This window comes from Poecilia reticulata, linkage group LG17 (genome assembly GCF_000633615.1).
Source record: "Poecilia reticulata strain Guanapo linkage group LG17, Guppy_female_1.0+MT, whole genome shotgun sequence".
In the NCBI taxonomy this organism is placed as follows: Eukaryota; Metazoa; Chordata; class Actinopteri; order Cyprinodontiformes; family Poeciliidae; genus Poecilia; species Poecilia reticulata.
Genome location: NC_024347.1, coordinates 7,031,953 through 7,044,695, shown reverse-complemented (window position 1 = coordinate 7,044,695; position 12,743 = coordinate 7,031,953). Strand labels below are relative to the sequence as shown.

General features: G+C 39.7%; 2 protein-coding genes across 9 annotated transcripts in view; one reads left to right on the top strand and one right to left on the bottom strand.

Annotated features, from left to right (window-relative positions):
* LOC103479148 (anoctamin-8-like) overlaps nt 1–7,914 on the top strand; it is a 21,994-nt gene extending 14,080 nt beyond the window's left edge. For 3 of the 6 annotated variants that reach the window (XM_008433420.2, XM_008433423.2, XM_017310120.1), the window contains 6 exons: nt 1,037–1,534; nt 1,929–2,105; nt 2,215–2,406; nt 2,498–2,629; nt 2,797–2,907; nt 4,687–7,914. In XM_008433420.2, coding sequence (XP_008431642.1) covers nt 1,037–1,534; nt 1,929–2,105; nt 2,215–2,406; nt 2,498–2,629; nt 2,797–2,907; nt 4,687–5,328 — 1,752 coding nt within the window. In that variant the 3' untranslated portion in view covers nt 5,329–7,914. The remainder of the gene's footprint in view (nt 1–1,036; nt 1,535–1,928; nt 2,106–2,214; nt 2,407–2,497; nt 2,630–2,796; nt 2,908–4,686) is intronic. The other 3 variants (XM_008433421.2, XM_008433422.2, XM_017310119.1) reach the window with 3 other exon arrangements.
* Nucleotides 7,915–9,602: 1,688 nt separating this feature from the next.
* LOC103479147 (DET1- and DDB1-associated protein 1-like) lies at nt 9,603–11,647 on the bottom strand. Of its 3 annotated transcripts, none has more exons than XM_008433416.2 (5): nt 11,540–11,647; nt 11,035–11,115; nt 10,879–10,930; nt 10,741–10,802; nt 9,603–9,953 (listed from the first exon to the last, which is right to left on the bottom strand). In XM_008433416.2, exons 1-5 carry the CDS (start codon nt 11,597–11,599, stop codon nt 9,849–9,851), a joined length of 360 nt encoding a protein of 119 aa, XP_008431638.1. In that variant the 5' UTR covers nt 11,600–11,647; the 3' UTR covers nt 9,603–9,848. The 3 variants fall into 3 exon arrangements, with proteins under 3 accessions (XP_008431638.1, XP_008431639.1, XP_008431641.1); XM_008433417.2 differs by having other exon boundaries at nt 11,546–11,641; XM_008433419.2 differs by having other exon boundaries at nt 11,319–11,631.
* Nucleotides 11,648–12,743: the final 1,096 nt, after the last annotated feature.

Below are 12,743 nucleotides of genomic sequence, written 5' to 3'. Positions count from 1 at the left end.
ATAATAATAATAATAATAATAATAATAATAATAATAATAATAATAATAATAATAATAATAATAATAATAATAATAATAATAATAACAACTTATTTTGGATTATTTTCACCAGCAATTCTTTGTAGCTTTAGAGCTTTATGAACAATCATTTTTATCTTCATTTGTAAGCCGATTTGGATAATAGTGTCTTGCAAATGTATGGACACAAACACATGAACAGACATGAATGCACTTCTAAATATAATGAAAACAGAAAGCTGATGGTAAAACCACTTTGTAACATCTCTACATTTTGAATCTTTTACTTTCAATTTGTAAATGGCATCTTACCTCTGACCAAGTGTAAGAACAAAACATGTGACTCTATCTATAGCAGCTGTTTCAAGGAAACCACACAACTTCCTGTGTGTCTGACTGCATAATCACACATCTAGATATTTCTGCACTGATAGCTCACAACACAAAAACATTGAAAAGTCTAGTTAAAGTTTCTACTGTTGGTAGTCATGCAAATAAACAGTACAAAGACAAATGGTAAAATGGACTGAATCATATCTCATACTCAAAGCACTTTGCACTTCAGGCACATCCACCATGTCATTTCATTTTCATAATGGATCCATGTGTTTATGTTCATCCACGTTAACATTAGTATGACTTTGTGTATCTATACATACCCATATATACATATACACACACATAGACACATGGATGCACACACAATTTGAACATATAAAACCCCCCTTTTAAAATAAGTTTATGCCAATTGATACATCTACTTTAACTGAATACACACAAAATAAATCTGAAGAATAAGTATATACCCAATGTGCACACATATACATATATCAATAACCTGTATCACACATAACAATACACATAAAGCATAAATTCCATTTAATATGTCTGAGAAGGTGTAGGAAGAAATAACAATGCATTTAATTGTACCTTTTCTCCAATACACCATAATAACCCACATATTTATGCACATATAAAACAATATATGTTGTATGTAAAGTCTCTGTTTTCCTTTCAGATGCTTGCTACTCTATTGATTTTCCGCCAATTCCTGCAAAACATCAAAGAAGTCCTTCAGCCATATCTCTACGAGCAAAGCAAGCTTGGCGTCTTCACCCCAAAGGTCTTGTGGGAGCTCCTACAAGTCATCATTCTCAAGTATGGGCGTCTGGCTCTTGGGAAGGCACAAGCCTCAATTACATCCTACTCCTTCTTGAGTCCCAGAGGAATCTCAAACAGTCACGCCACGAATTGTAACCAGGAACCGAGGAGAAGAGGAGATCTGAAAGCTGGCTTCAGGCTCTCAGAGGAAGAGTGGGACATGAACGACAGCTTTATAAAGCATCGGAAAGTCAGCTTCACAGAGAAGGTGGACTACAAGAATGTCAAGACGGAGACCCAGGCTGTGGAGGACAGTTCCCTGGAGGACAGTCCAACGCTGGTGGAAGATGGGATGGATCCATCCAGTATTTTTGACAGTTGTGATGAGGACAGTGACTGTGAATCGCTGTCTCAGGTAGTGTGGTCAACATTGTTTCTGTCTACTGGGCAGGGTTTCTCAACATCTTAAGGGCCCACCATTGTTGGGTAGAAGTCAACAATGCTTGACAAAGGTTTGTTTTCACAAACACCCTTCAAGGTCCACAAGACACACTGGTCTTAGCTCCTGTGAAGCCCCTCCCACTGCAGTATACGTCATGGTGTTTCATCATATGTGTAGTTTACAACAGGAAGGGGTGGACGACATGAGGCTGAGAACTAAATGAAGTAATTTTAATCACCCAACTGTGACAATGAGAACCAATTTCGTCACGTTGGCTTGACCATGCTGGACCCTTAAGAAATGTGTGAACACATTAAAGACGTTTCAGTTATTAGCACAGAAGTATCATTTTTAATTTTTCCTTCAGCAGGAGACCAAGGAGAACGTCAGTGTGTCCTCTTCAAAAGAATCCGACTCCATCTACCAGAGAAGGAGTGTGGAGGAGGGGAAAGATGACAAGAAATCTTGGATGGATCCACCAGAGGAACCCAAAACCGTTGCTTTGACTCAGGCTGAGATAGAGAGTTGTATGCAGACATATGAGGTAGCCTTCCTGATACATGTTTCTCCAAAATTATGTCTACTCACAGTTATGTGTACACATTAAAAAAATGTGACTAATCTTTTTGTGGTGGGACATTTGATGTGAAAAGGGAACACTTCAAGACTACCAGGAGATGTTCATTCAGTTCGGCTATGTGGTGCTCTTCTCCTCGGCCTTTCCCCTGGCGGCCATGTGTGCTCTTATCAACAACATCATTGAGATACGAAGTGATGCCCTGAAGCTGTGCACTGGCCTTCAGAGACCGTTCGGACAGAGAGTGGAGAACATCGGACAGTGGCAGGTTGGTGGCTTCCAGCTTGAAAATGTCAGTAATGCCTTTCAGGCTTCCACCTCAACAGCCTGTAAATTTGTCTGCTTGTTCTCAACAACAGACTGCAATGGAAGCCATGGGCTTGATAGCCATTATAGTTAACTGTTACCTGATTGGTCAGTGTGGCCAGCTTCAGCGTCTGTTCCCCTGGTTGAGCCCAGAGATGACCATCATCTCCATTGTCTTGCTTGAGGTACTTCCTACATACTTTCATTAAACCTAAAGATGTTCTGTATAGTGTAGGTTTTATGGTGTATGTAAGACTTATATATCCATCAAAACACAGAATGTGAAAATGAATGTCTTGTACTCTGATGTGTTGTGTTGAGTTTGTCCCTTTGTGGTCTTGTGGGTTTTCAGCATTTTGCAATCCTCCTAAAGTACGTCATCCATGTCGCCATCCCTGATATCCCTGGCTGGGTAGCAGACGAGATGGCCAAGCTAGAGTACCGACGAAGGGAAGCTTTCAAGGTATATCGCTATGTCATAGCTTGAAAGACCTTCTGCCAACATCAGACCTGCTGTTGGCTGCCGATTGGCCAGTTTGTATTGCATATGTGTGTGTATGCGTCCCTTCGTTTCTTGCTGTGTGTTAACCTGAAATGCTCTGTGGTCCAGTCTGGCTTTGGATAGTGTCAGTGCATGACGTCAGTCAGCTCTCTGTACGGTGATCCTTTTTCAGATCTTTTCAGTTTTTTACTTGTCACACTTCAAAGGACAACAATGTTAACATCACAGCAAAAATAATCAGAGTAACAATTAAAAAAGGTTTTTATGTGATGATGTCACTTAGGGTTGCACAATATATCGCAAATATATTGCTATCTCAATATTATTGTGCCCATTATTCATATCCCAAATGATTGTTTGGAGTGCAATCATTTTTGGCTAGTATATTCAGTGTTCTGAACATGATTATGATAAGCACTGTTATTGTGATCATAAAATGTATTGATATTATTGTCATCACAGTATTTTCTAATATTGTGCAACCCTAATTTTATTTATTAAGAAAAAAAGCCTTATGTGATAGAACCTGTGTGACAATGTACAGGTTTAACTTCTTTGGACTTTCTCTGATCTAAAGAAAATCAGAAGAAGTTAAATAGCACATGTAAAACAGTCATTCTGGAAAGGGTTACAAAGCCATTTGAAAAGCGTTAAGACTCCAGAGAACCACAGTGAGAACTGTTATCAACACAATATATGTTGTACATAAAATATGGAACAATGGTGAACTTTCCCAAAATGACTGCAAGAGTGCATCAATCACTCATTCAGGAGGTCACAAAAAACCCAGAACAATGTCTGAAGGTCTGCAGGCCTCACTTACCTCAGTTAAGGTCAGAATTAAGGATTCAACACAGAGAAAGACAGACTGGGCCTATAAAATGGCCTCCTAGTGAGAGTTTCAAGGCGAGACCTACGGCTGACCAAATAAACACCAAGCTCTCATTTGCAAAAATATCTTTTCCTTGACCTCTTAATAGCTCAAAACAAAAAATGTGATGGGTCTAATGACTTAATGGTACCTTTTACAAAAATGTGTACCTTACATATATGTTAAATATGAGAGATAATGTATGAAAACAAATTAAGCCTCTCAGGTTCCTATTGCTATGTGCAGAAATGCATCGCTCCCGGTGAGAGAAGAGTGAGAGTTTGATTACACAATCACATCTCACCTACAAACCAGACTTTCTACACAAAGGAAGTAGAGTTTTATTTTGATTTTATTTAAAGTGGGCTAAACAGAGGATGTTATCAAATTCTGATGCAGAGCAAAAAAGTGAATTCTGGTCTACCTACGAACCAGGTGTCAATCTGATTGAAGTTAATTACGGTGCGTTTTGAATACATATGTGAACGCCAAGCAGTCTGGATGCCACTCAAAAACAGGGAGTGGATTACAACACGATCCATTCTAGGTAAATACAACCAAAACAAACATGTTCATCTAACAGACTCTTTTACTAAAGACAAAAGAGAAATCTTGCAACCACCACTCCACTTTTGTTCACATTTTGTGAAGAAGGAAGATGCCCTCAGTGTCTTCTTCAGAGGTGTTTCCTTCAGTGTTTCTTAGGTGAAAATGAACAAAATGCTGCATTTTTGGTCCCCAGTTGAACCAAGTCTACCAGACTATCGAGTGTGAAAACACCCTTAGTTTGCAGTCAGAATGTAGAACACATTGTTGCTCTGTAGAATGTTTCTTTTCCATCACTTTTTCCTAAATGTTTCTCCTTTCAGAAACATGAGCTGCAGGCACAGCAGCACTTCCAGCAGCAGCTTCGGCGCCGCCGGGAGGAGGAGGAGCTTCACCGTCAAGCCGAGCTGCAGGCAGAAGCTCGTCATGAGAGCGACTACCACAAGGCGGACATGCAGCACCAGCACCACCATGACAAATCACAGGGCAGCAAGCCTGGTGACAAGCCCAAGAGGCCCAGCTCCCTGCTGGGGAATAACAACGTGATGAAGCTCAAACAGATTATTCCTCTCCAAGGGAAGTTCTCCTCTGGGACGTCCCGGTCACCAGCTCAGTCGCCAACGGGAGGCGAAGCAAAGCTGCCTGGATTTCTGAAGTTCCTAAAGTCACCTGAAGTGAAAAAAGAGCCAGCGGCGGCATCTGGAGGAACACCAGGCTCAGCAGTGACATCTTCAGCTCCCTCTGGTGGACAGGAGAAGCCACAATCCCCAAACAGAACATTTAGTCCAGGGAAGCTGTTTAATTTTAGCAAATCAGAGGGTACGGTGGTGTGTGCTAATGGCACACAGCAGCCAAACCAGGCTACTAACTCTCATTCTAACACAACCACAGAGGAATTACCCTCAAACGAGTCAGATAAAGGAGAATCAAGACTACAGACTGATTTAGAAAACCCAAAGACCTAACAAATGATCACCCACAGCAATGTCATATTAGGAAGGGAGAAAAATGTACAAATGATCATGAAAAATGTAGAAACACTGATGCACTCCGGTGTTAAACCACAAGGAAAACATGCAGCAAGTGTTCAGCTTTCACTCTTGATGCAACTCCATAAAGTGTGCCACTTTCTCTGTATGCACTTAATTATCTAACTTCCATGTATAAACTGTACAGTAAGTGTCTGATTCTATGGGGGTTCAGTAACAGTGCAGCCTGATCCGAGACAGTACCAGAGACAGAAAGGGTCCAGAACCAAGACAGTAGAAAGGCAGTTTGTCGGTCAAACTTCCAGTTCCAAGTTGGTGCTGGTACTGGATGCATGTACCAGCACCACGCATGCACAGTGAACATGTGCATGCATGGCATGTTTACTGTCTTTTCAGTTGCAATGCACGTTCAAAGCCATTGGGATTCTTCTGCACTAGGTCAGATATAGTCACTGTGACCATGAAAAAAAATCTATTTTTCCAAACTTTGATTTTCTATGAATTTATTTTACTACATAATTTAGTGACTGTAACTATATGAGGCAAATAAATGTCACTCAGTTCAATGTCCACGTGAGAGAAACAGGAAAGGAGGAGCTGGTGTTGCTTTATGAGAGAGACCATGCTGCTGCTGGGTTCTGATGCCTCCAGGCGGTGGCAACCACAAGGGAGGTGAGGGGCAAACTCTCAGCCACCACTGTTTAAACTTACAGTGAGGCTGAAAAGAGAGTACACCCTGCTTGTTCTTGGCTTTAATATATATTAAGATCCCAAGAAAAACACCAATTATAGCAAAATCTAGTCTTATTTCATGTGACAGAGGTCAAACTGTTGTGTTCACAGCCAAACAGACTTTAAAAAAGAAACTGGAAGAAGAGTTAAAATGAAATAAACAATATAATAAAAATTCTAAGAAAGAAGTCGCAACAATTTATCCAGAAGTTAATATAAACAAACCACTATTATAATAATTATTATTCTTTTAAAAAATAAAGAAAATGTTGCATCCAAAAATTGACATTTTCCAGAAAAACTAAAAATAAGTCTATGTTCAGGAGTCCAAATAAATGTTTTTTTCTTCTGTCTGTTCAACAGCAGCTTTTTGTTCCGTTTTGAACAAAAAGTAACCCATGATGGAAACACTGGTGAAAAAACTAAGTGCACCTATGGGGCCTTCATGGGACTTTAGAGGGGCTGTAGCAGCCTGGGTTTCATCAACTGATTATTATCAGCATAGGCACCACCATGCAATTGTTAGTCATGACAGCTCAGTATTTGATTTTATTTATTTTAAAAGTTAAACACAGAGTCTTAATTTCTTCTAGTTTTGATGATTACACCTACCAGATCCTGGAAACCCATCATTCAGTGTCTCAGAAAATCAGAATATTACTTAACAGACATGACAGGCTTCTGAAAACAATGTTTATTTCTATTCCATTAATACTTGGTTGGGGCTCCTTTTGCACGAATTACTGCATGAATGCAGTGTGGCATGGAGGAGGTCAGCCTGTGACCCAGGTAGCTTTGACAGCGGCCTTCAGGTCAGCCACCTTGTTGGATCTGGAGTCTCATCCTCCACTTAATAACAGCCCAGATATTCTCTACATGGTTAAAGGTCAAATTCACAACGTTTTGAATGGATTCTTCTTGACAATCATCTCAAAGCATCAATTATGTTGCTGGTGCACCTTAAATAACACTTTCCTTCCGTTCAACTTTCTATGAATATGCCCCAGATACAGCCCTCTGTGAATCAGCAGCTTCTTCAGCAATCACCTCTTGTAGCCTCACCTCCAAGTGGACAGTGTCCATCACTGTCTTATGCTCCAGTCAGAATGTTGTCTTACCAACCCAGACTGAGAGGCTCAGGAAACCTCTGCAGGTGTTTTCAGTCAATTAGCTGATTAAGGTGTGAACCGTGAGTTTTCAGTGTTTAATATCTCCACAATGTTCTTATATTGTGAGACACTAAATTGATGGTTGTCATTATCTTTAGGACATAATCATCAAAAATAGTAGAAATAGAGACTTGAAAAATCCCAGCGTGATGTATCTGTACATGAGTCACTTTCTGAAACAAGTGACAAAAACTATAAAACTTTTTAATAAAATGTTTTAAGTGTAACTAATCATGACTGGAAAACATTTAGAAAAGAAAAGTTGTCCATCTTCACATTAATCACCTTCACAGTATTACAAAAACACAACTTTTAGACCATAACGTATAATACAATGTTCCTCAACATGGTTTTTCTACAAGGCCTGCTGAATCATGCAGTGTGGATGAAGGTACACAGTTTTGTACATTCAAATTGAAATGATTTTTTTTAAAGGACCAGATTATTTTTTATTGTACTCCGATACATAAAACCCAAGAGCTGAAACAGGGTGTACTTTCTTTTTGTCATGACAGAAGAAGGAAGAAAGGGTTGTTTTTTTTTCCTTGAAAGTTTCTCCAAAGCTTTCTGGTTTGTGTCAGTTACTGTGTGTCACCATGTACCTTCATACAAACGCTGACAGTGCATATATGCAATAAACTCAGACACATTCCAAACTTGTCATGTGAGAGCTGCAACTGTTCTACTGAGAAGTTGAAAGAAGTGTCCACGTCAAATATGCTAAACGTTAGAATTGGTACTCATCATGCCCGAGCAGGTAAACACTCAGTCCCAACCTCTGAGCAGCAGTCAGTGAATAAACAAACACCGCAAATAATTCTGAAAGAAAGATGCATTTTACTGTTCAGAGCACGTTCTTGTTACATTGTGACCAAAATCTGCCTTTAAATTCAACAACTTAAACACAAAAAAAACAACAAAGCTAAACAAAGAAGATATTACTTCAAGACACAATACAAAACCATTTGTCGCATTAAAAGGACGAACATAATTTATTGGAATTCTGAATAGAACCAAAGCAAATCTGTTGACGTGAATCCACATCACTCTGAAACACAGTAGTGTGTGCATCATGCTGTGGGAACAGGGAACAAGGATGGAGCTAAATATATGAGAATCAGGGAATAAAACCTGTAGAAGACTTGAGGACTGGGGAGGAGCTTCGTCTTCTAGCAGGCCCCAAAACATGGAATATGGAACGGGTTATGAAAACATAATCATGTGTTAAAATGTCCCAGTCAAAGTCCAGACCTGGATGTTGAGACTTCATGGCAAGACTTGAAAACTGATGTTGACAGCAGATCTGTTCTCCGTCTAGTGTGACTGCATTGAGTTGGAGCTATTATACAACACAGGCAAAGCTAGCAGACGTAATTCTTTCTGCTGTTATTACAGTGAAGGCTGCAATTACAAATGCACTTCACACTTTTCAGATTTATTTAGAAAACATCTATTTCCTTAGATGTCACATTACATTGTGTGCACTATAATGTTTTTCTCTTTAATCAACAATCCCAATAAAAAAAGAATGTCATTTATGGTGACAGCGTGCCAAAATTGAAGGAGCATAAATATTTTTTCAACTGACTGTTACTCCAACATGTACACTGCAAATATCCAAACGCTTGTCAGGAAGTGAGCGTTCCAGTCTGAACCCGTTTCTCAATGCATTGAACTCTTTAAAGAAGACTCTTTCCCACCAGTACCTGCTCGGCCCAACTTGGCCCAGTTTTCAGGGTTTTCCTTTAGTGTGTCTGGCACATTGTAGCACGGACTCACAGGAAGTCTCGCTATTAGTACGGATACAAGTTAACTTAAACATAGCTGTAGATATTAACAAAATATTGAAGTATTATTTTAATTTTATTGTTAGAAAATGTACACCATTGGTTGTGAAGTCTCACACCACAAAGCGCTTGAAAGCTACAAAATCTACTTCTGGAAACCGATCTGAATCCCCCGATGTGAGCATGAAATCTACTTCACTAGACGCTGGCCCATATTTCTCCAATATTATTTAAGGCAATAAATCACTAGTTTCTCTGACGAAACAACTCATTTCCTTCAGCATTCAGGTCTTTTAATGCAGAAAGCCCAGAATCAATAAATCATCATAAACCACTGAACATTAAAGATGAAACTAGAACATATTTGAAATGCCTCCTCTCATTACCAATTATGTAAGTGGAAAATACCTGATTGAGCACAAACCAGAATGATAGCAACATATGCATATGCGTGAATTATTGCATACATAAGCTCTGCAACAATTAGAACTTCACATGCTGTGTACAAACGAGACTGTTTAGGACGAGAAGAAGAAGAAGAAGAACAAAACAGGACGGAGGGCAGAGGAGGTAGAAGTATGGTCATGTTAAGACTCCCACTCTACAGCAGAGACATGGAGACTTGGTAGGTAAAGGAGCTGCTGGAGTAAACCTGGAGTCACACTGTGGGGGGCTGCCGGGACAGCTGCGGTTGGAAACCATCAGCACTGTTTACCGCACCACCACGTCTGCAAACACGCCGCATGTCTGGCTGGATTCTGTTGAAGCAGTCGAGTCTCTGGGAGAACGGAGGAAGCAGCGTGGCTCTTTACGAGTCCTCAGTGGGTTCCTCGCTATCCGTTCGCGCCATCTTTCGCGGAGGCGCTGCGCTGTCCTCTTCTGTCTGCTCCTGCTCTCGCTTCTTCCCCGAATTCTGGTAAATTTAGAAGAAAATCCAAATTGTTGGCTCACGACATTCAGCGTGGGCAGTCAAAGATGAAACAATGATGGCTCAGACGCTTACATACAAATTTGAATGTCGTGCTTCACATAGTCTCTTTCCCTGAACGGAAAATTAATATAATGTACAGCAAAAGAGTTTGAAATGTGGATAGTTCAGGTTGGCATTTATTGTGGTTTTCCTTTATCCAGACAATGTTGGATCTGTCAAATATTTACATGTATTCATAAACTTGTTGCAATAAGCAATTAATCAATTAACCCCATGATAAAATTCCATTCTGATGATTATTTTTTGAAGTACAGTCCATTTTATTTATGGTTTCGGGTGTGTGTGGTTTTTATTTGCATTTTATTTAATCGTTTTTGTCATGTTTTATTTTTGGATCTATAAAATGTCTCCCAATTCTAGCGTTAAAATTATTGGTTATTGGTTTTTGAGAGGGCAAAATTGTATTGTTATGCCGTTATAAATATATTACTTGAAAATTGTCTCAAAACAACAATGTTATTGTAATAATTACTGGGACAATTTATCAACCAGTAAAATTTATTATCATGACATGTAAATACATTTTCTGCAATTGCCAAGTTGAAGGTTCCAGAAAGTTCTTTAGCTTAGAAACTGTGGAGTCTATTCAAATATGGTCATTTTTTTGCAGCATGAGTATGTTTGACTTCACACACCCTGAGACTTTCTGTTTCTAAAACCCTGCAGGTTTCCAGGTCATCACATCATTCCACTCATTTCCAACATTTACCTTTTTATCCCACTGCTGATGTAGATACCGCAGTAGGATGTTTGTCTTCTCTGTCACAATGACTAAGTGAAATAACACAGACAGGAAACATTAAAAGATGCACAGGATGTTCTGTTTAGAGCAAGTCTTGGAACTTACTCTGATCTGATGGATATTCTCGTGTAGGAAGATACACAGACGGCCGACGGTTCTGGAGCACAGGATTGACAATAAGTTTAAGTCAGAAATGAGCAGTAATCATGTCGACAAAACAGGAACATTTGTTTATCCAAACAGTGAGAATGGAGAACTTACTGATGCTTTACATACGGAGTCTGCGTGGAACCTGGTGAAGCTGTTTTTGTTGTAGACAGGCAGCCCCTTCAGGAAGTTCCTCTGTCAAAGGTTCAGGACAGATAAAGCATAAGCAGTAAATCCCAGGAGGTAAAAATAATTCCTGACATCAGTGGTACAAACTACGAATTATTTCACAAGTTGACACTGTTGTTAATGTGCCAGAAGCCAGAAACCCAGTAGAACAAATGATTTATTATTCTATAATGTATCTAAACGCCGACATAAAGCAACAGTAAATATACCTTCTCCATTTTTGTCTTCGCGTGTCCACTAGCTTAGCACGCTGAGTGAAAACGAGCTAGCAACAAAGCTTTGTTGTTGAGTCGTTTCCTAGAAACCGACTTGTTACCTCTTAGGCAGCTTCTCAGGACGACTAACGGTCATAAACTACATCTAATATTACTGTACTACGTCAGCTTTATCATTTAGACGCTTAAAAGTCTATAAGAAAAAAAACACAAACATTTACTAGAGGTGTCTGCGTAGCTCTCAATTCACAACTCCATCTTTGTTGTTTATCCATTTCGGGGGCGGTGACTCTTTAACCTTCACGTCATGTCATTGGTTTAACTGTGAACGAGCTCTGAAGAGCGATACGATGATTGGCCAAAACGGTGATTACGTAATTTTGCCTTTGAGCTTGTGGACTTTCCAGCACTTTATTATATTATGGCAATGCAAAACATAAACATATTAAATAATGTACTACTTTTATTTGCATTTCTTTATTTTGTCAATAATCAATACAGCTAAAATTTATTATTGCTCTGAAAATGCTGTATTTTTCCCATTTTAATCTTTCTTATTTTGGTAATCCAAAGTATCTTGAAATAATACAATTAATACCAAGATTCCATAATTGAAATGTAAAATATCGATATATTAATTTGACGTGTATTTATGTGTTTATTAAATTATAAACACATTCCAAAATACTCTCTTAGTGAATGCTTATTATTTTTGACATTTATTCTGAAGTCAATAATATTGTCACAACGAAGAATAAGTAGAATTAAAGCTCCGCGGAGCCTCAAGCGGCCCTCGCAGCCAAGCGCCGCTCCGGCCTATAGCCACTGCGGGGGATCCAGCACCGCCACCCGCCTGCCACCGCGTACGCTGTCACACAGTTTAGGCGCGCGCCCGCCAGGCAATACGCACCGATGAGTTCAGCATGGTTCCCTGGCGACACACCACAAATTTGGTGCAGATCGGTCGATGTAGAGAGGAGTTATAGCTGACGGAATGACCTAGGGGGCGCAGTGGAGTCAAATTACAATTCAATCCTGTTGGGCTCTTTAGCATTGAACATACGTATTCAGTTTGGTGCCAATCGGAAGATGCGTGTGTGATTCAGAGACAATTGTATGCATATGGCGAAGGACAGCTAGTTGGCCACGCCCCCACGGGTTAGAGTTCATCATCAGAGTTCATCATCAGGCCATATTATGTCAGGTGGTAGAAGATTAATTCCGTATGTATTTCTCAGTAAAAGTAAGACATACAGTAGAAAAAAACAGGTGACATCCTGTCGGAAGTAGGCGGGGCTAAGGTGACGTCATCATCTGACCATGAGAATGTAATGAGGGTTGGTCAGTAGTGAGACATAGGAAGTCTGAAGCAGCTGTGACCTTGTATGTGGAAGTTATGTCACTTTGATGTTTTATGGC